The sequence below is a fragment of the Haliotis asinina genome, chromosome 2, assembly GCF_037392515.1.
Source record: "Haliotis asinina isolate JCU_RB_2024 chromosome 2, JCU_Hal_asi_v2, whole genome shotgun sequence".
Classification (NCBI taxonomy): Eukaryota; Metazoa; Mollusca; class Gastropoda; order Lepetellida; family Haliotidae; genus Haliotis; species Haliotis asinina.
In genome coordinates, this window is record NC_090281.1 from 79,566,474 (window position 1) to 79,584,268 (window position 17,795).

The following is a 17,795-nucleotide window of genomic DNA, read 5'->3' on the forward strand; positions in this document are numbered from 1 at the left end:
TGGGAGCCGATGACATGAGTCAACCAAGTTAGCGAGCCTAACCACCCGAACCCGTTAGACGCCTCTTACGACAAGCATAGTCGCCGTTTGTGGTAAGGCCTACACTAGCCCGGATCTTCACGGGTGACTACGGATGTCTACTTAAGGTACATTTCTGTATACAGAAACCCAGTGAAATGTACACTATACAAAATCATGATTGAGAAACATACCCTAAACAACATCAAAATACAGAAGCGTATACGGTACGCTAAACGGTGGACGAGTTCATATCCAGCAACCCAAAAAGGAAACCGTATGTAGTTCCAGCAGGGGTAACCTACGCCACATAGTCTCCCTGGTTCAACTGACCGCTATAGTGGCACCACGAAATATCCCTGGATGTGTATGGTTGTACGTTATATGCATCTAATGTATCTACAACAGCATGACCGTTAAGATCCAGAAAACGACACAATGTAGAATGGACCCTTCCTAGGGTACGTTTCTGTATTTAGAAAGGGTACATATCTGTAGTACCCGTGCCTACCCGTTCAAGGGCATGGTCTACATTCATATGTGGAAGAAAGCAGTTGTCTATTTATGCAATAGTCGTTATGCGAATCCTGAATGAATACCGTGTTCCATGCACATGTGTTCGTCGGGATGAGTGAGTGTAGTTTTAGGCCGCTTTTAGCATTATTCCAGCAACATGACGACGGGGGACACCCCAAATGGAATTCACACATTGTACCCATGTGGTGATTCGAACCCGGATCTTTGACGTTATGAGCCAACGCCACAACCACTAGGATACCATACAGAATTTAGCCAGAAGCAATATATGTTGTGTTCCGATGGTTGAGCTTTAACATTCCTCGCATCACATTCTTGGCAAGAAACAAAAAGGTTCCTGTAATTTAAATAATTACTAAATCTTTCTTATCATACACTACACAATTTCACATTTCTTGTGAGTACTGAATTAGGCGCGTAGCAAGCAAATTTCTTAGTGTAAGCCCGATAGGTTTCAAAGTTGTATATTAAGACTGTTTTGTCCACCTTTTATTTTCAAAATCACGTGTAAGCCTGGGCTTGATTGATGTAAGTGGAAGCTACGCCCCTGACTTTTCAAAGGTTAAGGTAAAGCCCCGTGGATGGTATCTGTCTATTCCCTGAGTTAAAGATCATTGATGGATTCTAGTAGATGCTGAATTCACGTAGTCAGTGTCAGCAGTTCAAAGCTTGCATTTGGCAGGGACAGTGTTAGGTGAAATTTACAAATTATTCCTAAATCCATGTGAACTCCAAAATGTAAATGTAGAAATGCATGGTAAAACATGACTTGGTTATGTCCCCACGACCTCACATTTAGAGTTATATCTAATTTTATTGGAGTATAGTTTTTGCGTTAAAGTTATGGAAACAATACTATACAATCTTTCGTTTCGCCAAATAGTCTCTGTTTTATATCCTTCCTAAACGGAAGTTGAATAGAGGGCGCAGTGAGGTTTCAGAAAATTATGGCAGCAGCAATGGATATAGAAGAAGATATGGACAACGGAGCGCCCGCTGCTCCAGGGGATAAAGGAAGTAAAAAGAGATTTGAAGTGAAGAAGGTATAATAACAAGAACCGATCTCTGTATATCTGCAATATTGAAATACAGACGTAACTTTAGGGGATATATTCAGAAACGAATGTGAAATATGTGAATGAGGGCTAATCTAAAATTAGATCTTGTTCATCAAAATTATTTTAGGTGTAAAAGGAAATCACCATGATTAATTATACTAGAAATGGTTGGGGACAGTCGTTCACAGATCACGCTGGCATCTTCGATGTCTTTAGGATGTGGCAGGTGAATCTCTATCCTGCGTCCTTTCTAGACCTTGTATACTGGCGTTTCCTATTCTCGCGGTACTTACGGATATCGGCTAGAAAATAATAGAAACAGTTCTTTTCGTATGTATGCTTGTTTTTAAACGAAGCGATTCTCCCTCTAACATCTGCATGTATAAACTGCTTGATCCATCAGGTGTATTATCGCACTGGAACTCGATGAAAACATGGTGGTCCTACAGTGACTTTTCGAGGCATCTTCCGTTCTCGCTGCATAACAAGAAAGTAGTGTTATTAGGTACATGAAGGGGAGTCTCGTCAGAAAGGGGAAAAGTTACAAGTTTTCCAAGTTGGTTAAAACCCACAAATATTCATTACATTGCAACAATTTGATAATTCACAGATTTGAGCCACTTCCTAGGTACTGGTCAATGGTGTAAACAACCAAAAAGTATCACACATTGCGATCTGGCCTATAGGAAATGGGCTTATGTTATTGTGAGCTCTCTGTTATCGCCGCAAGTGAAAAACATTGGAAAGCAGAACCACCACACCTGCATTGGCTGTTTACACATGCAAATTACGTAAAAAGAAATCATTGCTCTTGAAAAGTCATCTATTTCAGAGGAATTTCATGTCTAAGTGTAGAAATGTTGAAGTGTCCATAATTTCAGTAACTTCTGGAATATTTTGAAAGTAGTATGACCCTTACAGTCATTACATCTAGCATGAATCAAAACTTACTTCATCAGGAGTAATCCTGCAACAGCTACAATGTCATTTGCATAGTTTCTGCCCTAGAATATAACAGGATGTGACCGATTGTGCAAATTCACCATGCACAGGGCAGCAAATTCTTTGGTGCATTTTAAGGCGGTAAAACAATATTCTGTTGTTATTACGGTGTATCCAAATGAATAGAAGTTCATGATGAACATGATGATATTACTAATGTGAATGAAGTTCCTAAATAATTCTTACCAATAAACTGTTTAGATTCATTACTTGTCTTAGTAAATGTTTAACAGTGTCATTTGCTTGTACTGCTTGCTATAGTAACTAATTAAGAAAATAGCAGTAGAGAGTTGCTTCAATTTTCAGGTCAAATGAGGCAATCAGGATTGCTACGATGATGTTAAATAAATTGCGACTATGTGCCTCATTGTTTTTGCCAGAAATGAAGATTAAGCATCTGCCAGTTAAAAATATCTACAAAATAACAAATGCCAGTAGCCATTCGTAATCCTGATGGCGACAACATTAACTACACCCATAACAGAGGGTCCCATGATATCCCCTTTTCAAGCAAGCAGCTATCAAACACCTCTGCATATTCAGGATCGTTTGGTCTAAACTTTTATGTCCAATTCTTAGAGTTAGTAGTGATTTAATGTATGGGTCATTTTTGTCTTTTAATGAAAGGATTCAATGAGATATGAGGAAATTCTACATGATTACATTATGATCAGGTTTCAGAAAAACACTGAGTATGCACTGAAACATAAGTAATTGACTGCTGATGACTTGGTAAATGAGCACCCTCAGTCCCACTGTAGTGCATTGGCTAATAGTATTCAGTTATTTTTTTAACTGGCTTAAACTAAAGAGACAAGGTATGGCTGAAAGGGACATTGTCATCAAGGGTACTACAGATGTGTACCCCAGGTTCATGTCTGTATACAGAAACATACCCTTGCTAATATCAGAATACAGAAATGTACACCGTGTCGTTTTCTTGATTGGAACTGATATACTGTTGTATTGATGTATTTGACTGTATACATAGCAAATGTTTGATGTATACATATGTACTACAGTTAGCATGTCAAGCTCATGAGTGGCTCAGTGGTCAAAGACACCACAATTTACTATGCATAGCTGTGTGCCTACATGCCACTATTGTCAGCAACCTGTGATCATGGGTACAGATCCCAGTGCACCCTAATGATATCCTCCAACATTAAGCCAGCATTCAGTGATATTATTGTAATGCTGTTTAATGTGGCATATTCTTTGCAATGTTGTTTTCAGACATTCATGATCATGTTATGTTTCTTTCCAAATTGTTGAAGAAAGTGTATCTTTGTTATTATTGTGATGTTATCATGGTTGTCAGTGGTGGTTTAAATGATCATGATTTTCCCTTTCAGTGGAATGCTGTGGCATTGTGGGCATGGGGTAAGTTTTTGAATTAATCCTATTGATAGCAATTGTGTTTATGTTATATCTTTAGTATAAAACATTTTAAACTATCTATCAGTTCATTGATGAATATGTGTGAAACTGGATTCTAATCATGTTTATAGAAGTCTTTGGAGTGGCTGAGGGCCAGTTTGTTTGACTGAATATGATTATTCAATTGGAATTGAAATGGAATGAATCTTATGTATTGGGATGCAATAGTTGTAATTCACTGATAGTATCTTGAGCCTTGTATTGGGATATAGTACAGTTACTGTGTTGTGGTATCATTACAGTTACACCACTATTAAAATGATTAATCATGTTGAAACAGTTGATCAGAAGTGAACTGATCAAATTCTGAAACTCAGAACACTTTCAAAGTACAATTAACATCACCGAACAAGGGATGGTCCTTCTTTACAGTGATCTTATCAGAGAAAATATCGTTCTATCAGGTCTGTTGTAGGTCCGATTATCATTTCATGCAGAGTTACAGATAAGGGGTGTGCAGGCGTAATGTTCCCCTAAAAGTCAATGATGAATAACAGTATAAGATTTCAAATGTATCATGGGGTGAGCACAAATACCTTTGTATGTCCAACATGTATAAAGTTTTGTAGCTGAATGGTTGGTCGTTTAATATAAATAACCAAACCATGTCACTGGCTCTCACACTCGCACACAAACATGTCAGTACACTTTCAAAATTCTCAGTACACCTCCACTTGCAATATGAAGTGTAAGTACATCCACACCATCACAAATTGTCTTGAAAACAGTTTTAACTATATCTTCATATATCTACCATGCCTCATTTGTTATCTTGCAGATATTGTTGTAGACAATTGTGCCATCTGCAGAAATCACATCATGGATCTATGTAAGTGGTAATTGATTGTTTATTATCACAAATGATGAGCATCATAAGGAAGATGATATTTCTTCAAGTGAAGCATCATGATTTTATTCTGCTTCTTTTGCAACTGTGATTAATGTGGAATGCATGTGACAGGTGTTTAATTTTCAATAATTAGTGAATAATGAAGGAGCTAGAAGCTTGATAAAGATTTAGTTATCTGTCCCCAGTCAATGAATGATACTACTCCCAAGCCTTACAATATTCCTTCTTTGCATTGATGCATATTTTTGCTTTTAACATGGCGTAGGTGATGACAAACAAGGACACTTTTATATATTTTATCAATATTTTGACCCACTAAGATGCTAAATATGCCATATGCTGTTTACTATACATGCTGTAAGACATAGTATGTGCAATACCTACCATACATGCTCTGCCTATGTGTTCCAGGTATAGAGTGTCAAGCTAACCAGGCTTCGGCTACTAGTGAGGAGTGCACCGTGGCCTGGGGAGTCTGTAATGTAAGTTGGAACCTGTATGTTTTGTATGAATTAGTTAGTTAGAGGTTGTAGTCACATCAGCAGTATTTCGTCCATATTGTGACTTCCTGTGTAAACCCTTGAGAATGCCATGATAGAATCTGTCCCCATCAGCCTATGTTTCTTGTAGACAGACACTTAATGGTTGGGATTGTCATCTGGTTGGATAAGAGTGTCACGATGCCATGACAGTGTTCGGCTGGAAAGTGTTTGGCTCAGTCATTGGTTTATCTTGTAGAAACTCATTATTTACTGGCCACCATCTTATAGCAGGACCTTTTGCCACATGTTTACTGAATGTGGTAGTATACAACAAACATGTTTATGATAACTTGTATAAGTTAGATATCCAGAGAGCAGAGTATACTGGGGTGCGAATGGTTGCAGTGTGTACGTTACATCACTGATGCAGCCCCTGTAGATTGAGGACAAATCATGTCTGTCATGGCCTATTTGTTGTAGGAATGCTGAGGTTGTCATCATGGTTGACTATCTTCAAGATGACTAGACAATAAACAGAGCATTTTATCAGTAGTGGACTTAACATATTCAAGTAATTGTATTTTCACATTAGGGCATTCTAAAATCATGTGGGCAATAACAGAATTCTTCATTCTTTGAAGTTTTTCAGTTTTGTGTCTGTGATCTGGTGATTAAGAGACAATAAAAATTGTGGTAAGTCATGATGTTTTGTCATTGTTTTGTTACCCAGCATGCTTTCCACTTCCACTGCATCACACGGTGGCTGAAGACGAGACAGGTGTGTCCGCTAGACAACAGAGAGTGGGAGTTTCAAAAGTATGTATACACATATATCTCCTGTTTAATCAGTTATTGCTTGTGTTCTCATATAAAGGGCCTGGCCCTTGGTGGTTCTAGACTGGGACCACTCTATGGAAACTCTCCAGTTAAAATCACTAGAGGAAGATTTGGGATTTTTATGTATTTTTCGCAATTTTAGCAATATTACTGCAGGGAACACCAGAAATGGCTTTCACATATTGTACCCATGCGGGGAATCGAATCCAGGTCTTCAGAATGATGAGCAAATGTTTTAACCAAAGGGCTACCCCAGTGCCCCATGAGGAAGAAATATCATCAGTGGAATGATTAATATCAACACCAATGTTGCTCTGTGATAGTCGAATTAAGTTGTTGTTGGGGATGCAGAGTGTTCTGTAGCAGTTCATCAGCTAAATGTGTCTGCATGGTAGCCTCAACATGTTTGCAGTCGATGAACAGTCTATAGATGGGCCAGGTACTGAGATGGTATTCTGCTACTGCTAGTATTCAGGTTGTCTTTCATACTCTCTAGCCTTGCTCTACAATACATTCAGTGTCTACATAGAAGAACCTCTTACACAGTAAATGACCAGTTGGGGGCAAAAAGAGTATCTATATTTGTCACATTCAGATTGTGAGATCAGTCATTTACGTGAAGTCACTGAAAATTTCAATCATGTCATGATGTGGCTAAGAGGGCCATCCATTTCACATCATTTTGTTTAACAACAATGAATAAACTTCAGTCATTTCATGAAATTTTATTTAATCTTCACATGATGGACAAGTGTCAAACAAACAGGTGTAAATGCTTCAAAGCCAAGTTGCAACAGTCGCTGCCCCAATAGTTTTAACTGTTGGTGAAAATAAGTGATGTTGAAATTGTGATCCACTTTTGTTAAGTAATTAAGTGAAATTTCCTGAAATGACTGAAGTATATTGATTGTTGTTACACAAACTGATGCGAAATGGCTGACCGTCTTCGTCATTGCATGAAATGACTGAAGTATATTGATTGTTGTTACACAAACTAATGCGAAATGGCTGACTGTCTTCGTCATTGCATGAAATGACTGAAGTATATTGATTGTTGTTACACAAACTGGTGCGAAATGGCTGACCGTCTTAGTCATTGCATGAAATGACTGAAGTATATTGATTGTTGTTACACAAACTGATGCGAAATGGCTGACTGTCTTCGTCATTGCATGAAATGACTGAAGTATATTGATTGTTGTTACACAAACTGATGCGAAATGGCTGACTGTCTTCGTCATTGCATGAAATGACTGAAGTATATTGATTGTTGTTACACAAACTGATGCGAAATGGCTGACTGTCTTCGTCATTGCATGAAATGACTGAAGTATATTGATTGTTGTTACACAAACTGATGCGAAATGGCTGACCGTCTTAGTCATTGCATGAAATGACTGAAGTATATTGATTGTTGTTACACAAACTGATGCGAAATGGCTGACTGTCTTCGTCATTGCATGAAATGACTGAAGTATATTGATTGTTGTTACACAAACTGATGCGAAATGGCTGACCGTCTTAGTCATTGCATGAAATGACTGAAGTATATTGATTGTTGTTACACAAACTGATGCGAAATGGCTGACTGTCTTCGTCATTGCATGAAATGACTGAAGTATATTGATTGTTGTTACACAAACTGATGCGAAATGGCTGACCGTCTTAGTCATTGCATGAAATGACTGAAGTATATTGATTGTTGTTACACAAACTGATGCGAAATGGCTGACTGTCTTCGTCATTGCATGAAATGACTGAAGTATATTGATTGTTGTTACACAAACTGATGCGAAATGGCTGACTGTCTTCGTCATTGCATGAAATGACTGAAGTATATTGATTGTTGTTACACAAACTGATGCGAAATGGCTGACTGTCTTCGTCATTGCATGAAATGACTGATTTTATACATATACCTGAACACAATTGTTACAATACTTCCATTGCGCCAATGTTAACCTAAGAGGCAATGGGTACCTCATATGTTTGGTCGATCTGAAAGCCTCCCAGCACCTATAAGCAACATGAGCAGTATGCTTCTAAGGGAGAAAACATTCTTTTTTATCAGTGTCTAATATGGTCAGTGTAATGCAGATTACTTTACAGTGTAATGTTTCTTTTTGAGACTACAGATAGTAATGGACTTGAACACATTGAATCACACAATTGGCCAAATCCTGATACTTGATTTGTTAATACCAGGGATAGCAAGTTTCCGCTGTTCCACAGATTTCTGCCAATTTTATTTCAAATTAATCATTTCAAACCCCAGGTCATGGACACAATATTAAGTTTTCAGCTCTCCATGGATTTTCCTTCAGTACTAGGGTTAGAAAGTAGTACTTATCAAGTTGATCTTGATTTGAAAGTTGTGAATGATTGATTAATGGAAATTAATGAGTTGAGATTTTACATAGGGTTGGCAGTATTTCAGCCATATAGTGAAGATACCAAATCCATCAGTAACACAAAGTCACTCTCAAAATCAAGTTTCCACATAAACAGTCCAATATCCTAATACTGTGCACAGTCTGAAAAGATCGGGCAACAAGAACACTGTTGGTAATCCAGAACAAATGAGAATGAAAAGGTCTTGTATGAGAAGCATTCTTTCACAGTTAATCTTTAATGTGACTGAAGCAAAAATTTGAAAACAAAACTTCCTATTTGAAATATTAGTGCTGTTATCCTTGTGAAATTCATTTAGATCTTACCACATGTTAATATGAATGTCTTGGCTGGAAACTTAAACCTGCAATCATCTACAGAGTCTGTCAGTTCAAACATTTGTTAGAAATGGTGCTGGAGTGTTGCCCAAAATATCAGTCACTGGATTGCATGGTCCAGACTTAATGATTTACAGACTGCAGTCATGCAGCTATATTGAATATGACAAAGTATAAGTATGCTTAAATTCAAACTATCATCTCGCTAGATTTGGAGTATGTGGATATGATGTGAGAAGACGAGTGTCAGGTATGTTATTCATATCTGGTGTAAAACAAGCGACTTTCAATAGCCCAAAGAAATAGAAAAATTGAAATCAGCTGTGTAATGAATGAAGCACTCATAATATATCTGGATGTCATCAGCGAACAAATGCAGGAATAGAGGGGCCTTTGAAGCTACTGTGAGACGAACTTCAGAATAATGAAAAGCGATGCAGTTAATTTTACCATTGATTAAGGCCAATTTTATTTCCAGTTTTACGGATCTGCCTGCCATATTTTTTCAAGAATAAGAAAAAATTAATTTCCCTTGCTCAAAAAATAAAATCCTAATGTTTATATTGGCTGAACTGACAAAAAATAACAGGTTTGGTTTTTTTTGACCTATATTCACTTCATAAATTTACCAAAAGAGAAATACTTTGAGTATTTAGAAGGAATATTACTTGGATTGGAATTTTTTTCGCCTGCCTTTAGGTTTTCAGAGGACAAAAATCCATAAAACAAGAAATAGAATTGGTCTTGCCTAATGATAAAAAAAAAGTATCGAAAGGTTCATTTCTGTCCTAGCCTAGGATAGGTGTGTGAATATTTTATGGATTATACGTTTATGCTGTCCTTGAGGGGAATGAAATAACTCAAGGTACTGATAAATAAAACAAGCAAAACGTTATAATTTGATTACTCAGTGGTAGTATCTGCTAAGTGCTACATGTTGGTCTCTTGAATCTGCTACTTGTCATCAGACCCATGAAGGTCCAGAGTAGAACAGGCCTTCAGCAGCCCATGCTTGCCATAAAAGGCAACTATGCTTGTCGTAAGAAGCAACTAACAGTATCGGGTGGTCAGGCCAGCTCACTTCCTTAACACATGTCATTGGGTCCTAATTGTGCAGATCGATTCTCATGCTGTTGATCACTGGGTTGTCTGGTCCAGACTCGGTTACATACAGATGAAGTTTTCAACTGTTCCCTCTTTGTGTAGGTAGTGGATCAGTTCACAGCACTCTTCCCCCTTTCCTTTCACAAACGCGTCTTTCGCGCACCTCACTCTAATGATGGTTGGACAGACGCTGCAATTGTTGTACAGAGTTGTTTCCCTTAGGCATGCAAGAAAACATGAACCCTAGATTTGCAAGGATGATGCTCTTGGTTCGTCAGGCCCACAGCAGTGGTTTTCCAGTAGTTTTGAACATGAAAGTCCTGCATCACTTTGAACGTTGTTGTCAACATGACTCAAACACAGTTTAGACCATGCTAATTTTGAAATTAGCAAAAGTTGAAGTGCTAGGTTGTATTCAGTAATCAAATAAATAGCTTTGTGTTTAGATGCTTAGAAAAAATGTTGATGTTCTTTAATTAGGACTCTTTTATTAATTATCAACTTGGTTTGTTTTACTTAATGAAGAAACAACAGATCATGAAGAAACTGTTAAAATGTGTATCTTATGTAGTTGTGTAGGTCAGTGCTCGTGATGTTGATCACTGGATTGTCTGTTCCAGACTTGATTATTTACAGACTGCTGCCTTATATTGTTAAGTGCCGGTGAAGATCACCATGTAATAGAATAGGTCTTCAGTGACCCATGCTTTCCAGAAAAGGCGACTATGCTTGTCGTAAGAGGTTACAAACAAGATCAGATGGTCAGACTCCCTGGCTTGGATGACACGTCATCAGTTCCCGGTTGGGCAGATTGATGCTCATGCTGTTCATCACTGGATTGTCCTGCCCAGACTCGATTATTTACAGACCGCCACCATATAGCTGGAATAATGCAGAGTGTGGCATAAAACTAAACTCACTGACCCATTCACTCACTCACTCACTCACTATATAGCTAAGTGCGGCTTTAAGCAGGCAAAACAGAACATATGTAATATCTCTCACAAAGACCGACTTGAATATTATACATGTGAAAGTGAACAAACAGGACGACAACGCTGATGACTGGGAGTTGTTTTTTGCAGTCCTAAAAGACGTCATTGTTCCATTTCTTTAATGTGATTCAGATGGAGAGATTTGACCAGGAAGTTAGATCATTTCATCCAGCCAATGAAAACCTCTTTCTCACTCAACCAGGAAGACCATGGAATCAGTCTTAATATATGGAACAACAATATCTTTGTATGCTTTAAAGCATGTCACAGTGTGAAATGTGGTCTAGTATTTACCACACACATATAAAAGCTCAAAAGCCTCATTCATTGTCAGCAATAATCTTGAAATTTATACGTCCGTAATCATTTCAAAAGATATTTATTCTGTTCGTTGATTCCACCTTTCATTGTGCACAAGGAAGCACAGCCATCTTGGGCCACACAAGTAGCTGTGCACAGTTTTGTCCCTTAGGTGCTTCAGGAATCTGTGAGTGTGTGTTGTAATTGACTGCCAACATTTATGGCTTTGTCATGATCGCAATAGTTCTTAGTGATCATTGTCAAAGTAGGAAAATATGGCTCAGATATAACTTTATCACATCTTCTGATGATAAGTCCATGGATTATGCTAATTAGTAGCATTAATGGACATAAACTAAATTGAAAAAATTGAAAGTAATGTGCAATTGAATGCATCATAATTTGATACATACAGTGTTTGCAGTCATTATATTGAAAGAGTAGATTGGGCAGTATGTGATCGCAAGTACCAAGGAAATGGATCTAGCACAGTGCTCAAATATTTGACCTTTTGGCCTTCTGTAAATCATGTGTCTTATTTTTTCAACTGGAATCTTTCCCACATTTTTTTTTTCTTTATTAATGTTTTGGATCTTCCTCAATCCGTCATGTTATGGTAAATTACAGTTTCACTTCTTGGTATTTCAGTGCTTTGCTCAACACCAGTGACAACACTGGTCTTTGACAAATAAGACTTTTTTCTGCACCGTAGACTTTGCTAACTGATTTTGTAGAAACAGTGTGAAACTATGTATAGAGTAGTCTGCTTTGTTTTTATTGGTTTGACTCTAAAATGGGCTTGCAGGCGGCAGCAGGCCTTGGTGGCCAACTGAAAATTTGAAGTATTGCAACCGCTGATCCAGTGGTTAGGATCCAGGACATACCAACATAATAACCTGAAGATTAAGATGATAACTGAACTGAAATACCCTGCAAATACATTTTTAGTGTCTTGAATGCTTTGTGAATTTATTCATAAAATAATGTGTCAGTGGTCTGGATCAAGTTTCACTATTAGTTGGCGAGCATGCCAGCATGCATACAGTAGCCATGGCGAGGGCGATGGGGTAGCCCAGTGGCTTAAGTGTTCACTTATCATGCTGGTGTGAGTCCCCACATAGAATGTGTTAGGCCCATTTCTGTTGTGTTTCCCTCGCTCTCTCACTATAGTATTGCTATAAGATGTGTAAAACTAAACCCATTCACTCACTCACTACATACCAAAGGTTTTGTATGATAGGAAAACATTTGCAACAGTGGGCTCAGAAAAAGACAAAACAAATTAATTGTCAATTTTCTTGAAAAGATTAAAAGAGAAGCAATTACAATAAATATTTATTTTATTTATTTGCCACACCATTTCACTACTTTACGAAACCCTCTTACTTCTTGTAACCTTGCCGTTTTGTGGGGGCTGCTCTTGGAGCTAGTTCTGTAGGTTGAAATATGTCCTGCGTACCTGTCACAGGTATTGTGCTCTTAGTGGAATTGTAATGTCCACTTAGTCCAGGTGAAACTGACATGTTATTGTTGACCATACCGTGATTTGCTCATTTGTTGCCAAGAAGTAAAGTGTTTCTTTACTTAAACCATATGAACCAGGAAGAAACAAGTAATAGGGGTGACAAGTGTCAGATTGGCTAATGCTTAGCTGTGTGAACTGCTAATCTGTTGGAGAGGGCAGCCTACTGAAAGACCTGTCTGACCTGAATTAGGCATGTTGGTGCTTATGGTGCCTTGTTCAAACTTTACAAGAATCAGATGCCAGGATGGAGTATTTGAACATGTTAGGGGTCAGTTTACTCCTGTATGCTGGTTTATGATTCCTGAGCATGTTATCATGTTACATACTTGTCTAGTTGACAGGATATCTGTGCTATACTTTGTGTGCTTACGTTTCTTTAAATGTATTACTTTATCCAAATACTAGTGATCAAACATTTTGATTGTGTGCCATCCGTTATCAGTATTTGTAAAAGGATCATTAAGATTGTATTTTGTGGGAGGTTGAGTGCTGTGATATTTTGACAGGCTAAAAGCTGTTTGCTTAGCTGATGATCATGATGGCAAAGTAATAAATATCATCTTATGTCTTCTGACTTGAAGGGTTCTAGGTGGCCATGTCAAAAGAGTAAGCGTGGTGGGATAGCCTAATGGTAAAGGCGTTTGCTCGTCACGTTGAAGACCTGGGTCCAATTCCCTACATGGGTACAATACTTAAGCCCATTTCTGGTGTCCCTCACAGTAGTGTTTCTGGAATATTGGGTTTTTTTTCTTAAAACTCAGCTCAACTCTGTGTGCAGAGTCATGTCCCTTGTGCATGCCAGGAACTTATGATGGTGGGTACAATCCTGGTTCAGATACAGGTGTATTGTATATAGATATAATATAATCAGCTTTGAGAGAAGCATTTGAACACAATAAAAACACATTTGGGATGAGTGTCCTCTGACAAGACATGTTACAGAGGTAAGTTTGGGCAGTGTTACTGAAGATGCTGTTTGATCCTCATTTGCAAGTTTGACCTGTAATGAAGAGCAATTCACAATGTGTGATGCATAACACAAATATGAAATACAGAATGTACTATGATTTTGTAATATTCTGCCAGACTGTACATTGTGTCCTTTGCTAGCATTTCACTGGTGTATCTTTTTCTTGGACTTCAAATCTAAGCAACCCACGAAGATCAGGGTTAGAATCTTCAGTAGCCCATGCTTGTCGCAAGAGTTGACTAACTGCATTGGGTGGTCAGATTTGCTGACTTGCTTGATAACATGCCTTTGTATCCCAGTTGTGTTCATCTATGCTCATGCTGTTGATCACTGGATTGTCTTGTCCAGAATCGATTATTTGCAGGGTGCCGCCATATAGGTGGAATATTGCTGAGTGCAGTGTAAAACTAAACTCATCATTGAGTAACCATTTGACACATCTACATGTATCATATCATTAAAAAGTATGTCCGATGTTCAAGTCCTAAATCATAGTGTCCACTGTGAACTGATGTTTTAAATCATGTCACCAATGTAAAACATGTCGTCATGTACTTTATGGATAACAACTTCTTTTGTTCGTGGGAGCAATTATCAGGCATGAACAATCTGTATGGAAACATCGCTCTCATGAATAAAAGAAGTTGATGTCCATAAAGTTTGTTCTCCATTGTACTTCCCCACATCTGAAATGCCACTCAAAGAAGGATGTCACCAGTGCCATGATATTGCTGGAATATTGCTAAGAACAATCAAAACGATACTCACTCGCTCAAGTGACCCAGTTTGGTAACACAGTTTAATATACACTGTAGTTTTTTTTTTAATGATTGCATTCCATGAGTTGTGACTATTGAAATACAATCCTGGAGCTAAAATTTGAAAGTCGTGATAAGCTTCAAAGTAAGTTTCTTGAACTCTGCCATAAAAAAAATACAGAAGTGCCAAGCAGAAGTTTAATCTAGATGTGTTCATCTGGTTTATTGGGCCATCTGTTCCCTCCAGCTAAGAGAGAATTACTTACGACTGAGGTATTCCTCTTTAAACTTCTTCAAACTGCAAGTGTTGAAATATGCAGTCACTCTAGTGCCTCACGAACCAGAAATATTCAAGTACATTGAACATGAAAGGTAAATACATGGATTTGACTGTGAGTAGTGTCTTGTTTGACTTAACTTCTGAACATGCAAAATGAAGTTTTTTACTTGGTGTTTTTGTATTGTTTAAAGGACATGTGAACATGTATAGTCACAAAAATGTTTGAGTATGAATTGGTCTTCAGCCAGAAACTCTTGTAAGAGGTGACACAGGATTTGGATTGTCAGTCTTGGAGACTTGGCCCATGCATTCCATTTTTCTAAATTTCATAGACTGATGCTTATGATGTAAGTCAGTAACTACTTCTCCATCATCATCATCATCATCATCATCATCATGGTCATCATCACCACCATCCTCATCATCATTAAAATCTTTATTATGTATGAAAGCCACATTCCCATGTACACATTAATATACATATTCGATATAATTTGAAAGACAGGAAACAATTTCTTAAAAGATATAGCATTTATCAGTCTGTCTGAGTAAATGTTCTTACATTTGTAAGTTCAAGAGTCCTTGATTAAGTAATTTCTTTGGTTCCACTTACCTTCTGTGGTAATGGTATATACAGATGTCCACATTTTAGACATGATATGAGGGCATGTTGCTATGGTTAATTAATCATATTTAATTATGATAATACATTGTTGGTCATATTAATAGAGTTCATTGCAGATTGCCAAGTAGACTAACAACTAGCCTCTGAAATGAACATATTTTACAGAAAAAACGTTCAAAGTAAAAAATTAAATATAAAGAAAAGGAGCCCTGAGACTTTCTTAATTTTTGGAAGAAATAAAGAAAGTCGTCATGTACTTAAAAGTCCCTGTCCAGAGGGCAAAGGACAGTGGTTCAGTTCTAGGTTGATCAAGCTGCAAGACTCAAATGTTCATGTTTCTACTCAGCATTAATGATGTTAAAAAAACAACAACAACTGTTTGGCTAGGAGTTGATATACCATGAGTGGATGATCATGATAAACTTTGATCAGCGGACAAGCACAATATATCTGTCATATGTTTGTTTGTTGTTTGGCAGTATGAAAGCTGTATAGTTGCAGCTTGTAAATATTTGAGTCTGGATGGGTTACTTAAGATCAGTTCTAAACCCGGATCTTCATGATTCCAGTCACAATCACATGTTCCTACATGTGATTGTGCACATTATGCAAGTGAATTATTCTTAAATGCAATATCAAACCCCAGTTCACCTCATACTAATTTCACTGTTGTGTATTTTTCAGGTATGGTCATTAAGAAGAAAGGTGGAGGCTTATCTTTTGTCATCTCTTTTCTCTGTACATGTCAGTTACAATATCACTGAGCCATTGTATTTGTTTTCAAATTGTCAAAGAATAAATGTATGCGTCACATGAAATAGACATGTTGTTTTTGAATGGTTACATGACCTACAAGTCAGAGCATGGCGTTGAATAAGGAAGTGGCATGTCTCACCAAGCTGTATAACATAATAGCATGATATGATGTATGAAATTATCTGTTTGTAGAATAGGTTTAGAAAGAATATATCATAGAAGACTTAAACAAGATTTACTGTGAAGATTGTGATAAGGTAGACAGTTCATTGCTCTGAGGAATGAGGATATGACAAGTCAGTGTTGTGTTATGTTATTGGAGCAAGTCATGAAAGCACAGTGCCCTGCATGGCAGATATTTGAACACAATAAGTCTCATTACCTAGCTACCCTCCAGGCAATGTGCATGTGGTGCCCTGCATGGCAGAGCTGAGCTCATCTATACTGTAGCAAAATAAGTCTGATCAATAATAAAAATGTGTTCATTTATGTACACATACACATTAGGTATGATCAAAGTGCTAACAATCTAGTCGCAACACATTATTACCCCAGATAACACAAACTGCCTGTTATGCGCTAAAATGGTACAGTCACATGACTTATCCTACCGGGTACCCATTTTCTGTACTTCTTAAGCAACTCACTTGCCTAAGGTGAGACCACTTGTATCACATATGCTTCCAACCAAGGATGCAGCTGTGTTGCTGGACATGTAGATGTTGTGCCTAAGGTGGCAGAGCTGGGCACATCTGTATTGTATGTTAGTAAAATAAACCTGATTACCTATCTGTGTTGCTCGGGATTTGGCTGTAGTATGATCCACACAATACAAAACGTCACAGATCTGACAGTCCCCTCAGACCTGTCATGTATAAGTGGTACTGAGACCGTGTCAGTCATGTGTATCTAGTATTAAGACTGTCAGTGACACGTATATATAGTGCTGAGACCCCGTCAGTGACAGTTTATACCTAGTGCGAAGACCCCATCGGCGATAATATATACCGGGGATACTCTACAACCTGTACATAGGCTCCCTGTATATGCGAAGAGCTAAGACCCCGTCAGTGACAATACATACCAATACTCAGGCCCCGTCAGTGATAAGGTATTACAGCGGTGCGCCGATCGATCAAATAATTGGTTTATTGACCTCGATAATCGATTGAAACTGTTTTCAATCGACAACACTGTATACTATCTTCAAGAATAACATAAATGATTGCATGCACGATTTGTATATACCTCCAGGTAGGCTTGCGATCGCAGCCGTAACTCAGGAAGTCAAGTAAGTGACGTACGTATCGTAATAGGGAATAATTCGAGCCTTCAGGCAATAGAAAATTTCTGTGTAACTCTGACTGCTGAATTGGACAGGGGGCATTGTACTAAGACCCCAGCAGCGACAATGTGAAGCCACTGAAGGGACCGACCATTCCACATTGGTCGTTATAGACCCGGGTCTTTAAATTAATTCATATTGTTGAATATGGAAATTGGATTATGACATTTTCAGCGTCATATGT

The 17,795-nt window shown here is 37.9% G+C and overlaps 1 protein-coding gene across 1 annotated transcript; it reads left to right on the forward strand.

Annotated features, from left to right (window-relative positions):
• Positions 1-1,459: 1,459 nt before the first annotated feature.
• On the forward strand, positions 1,460-16,323 carry LOC137274398 (E3 ubiquitin-protein ligase RBX1). The gene is made up of 6 exons (XM_067807569.1): positions 1,460-1,598; positions 3,971-3,998; positions 4,834-4,884; positions 5,317-5,387; positions 6,118-6,203; positions 16,195-16,323. The coding sequence occupies exons 1-6, from the start codon at positions 1,503-1,505 to the stop codon at positions 16,205-16,207; spliced, it is 345 nt and encodes a 114-aa protein (XP_067663670.1). The 5' UTR covers positions 1,460-1,502; the 3' UTR covers positions 16,208-16,323.
• The last annotated feature ends 1,472 nt before the right edge of the window (positions 16,324-17,795 follow it).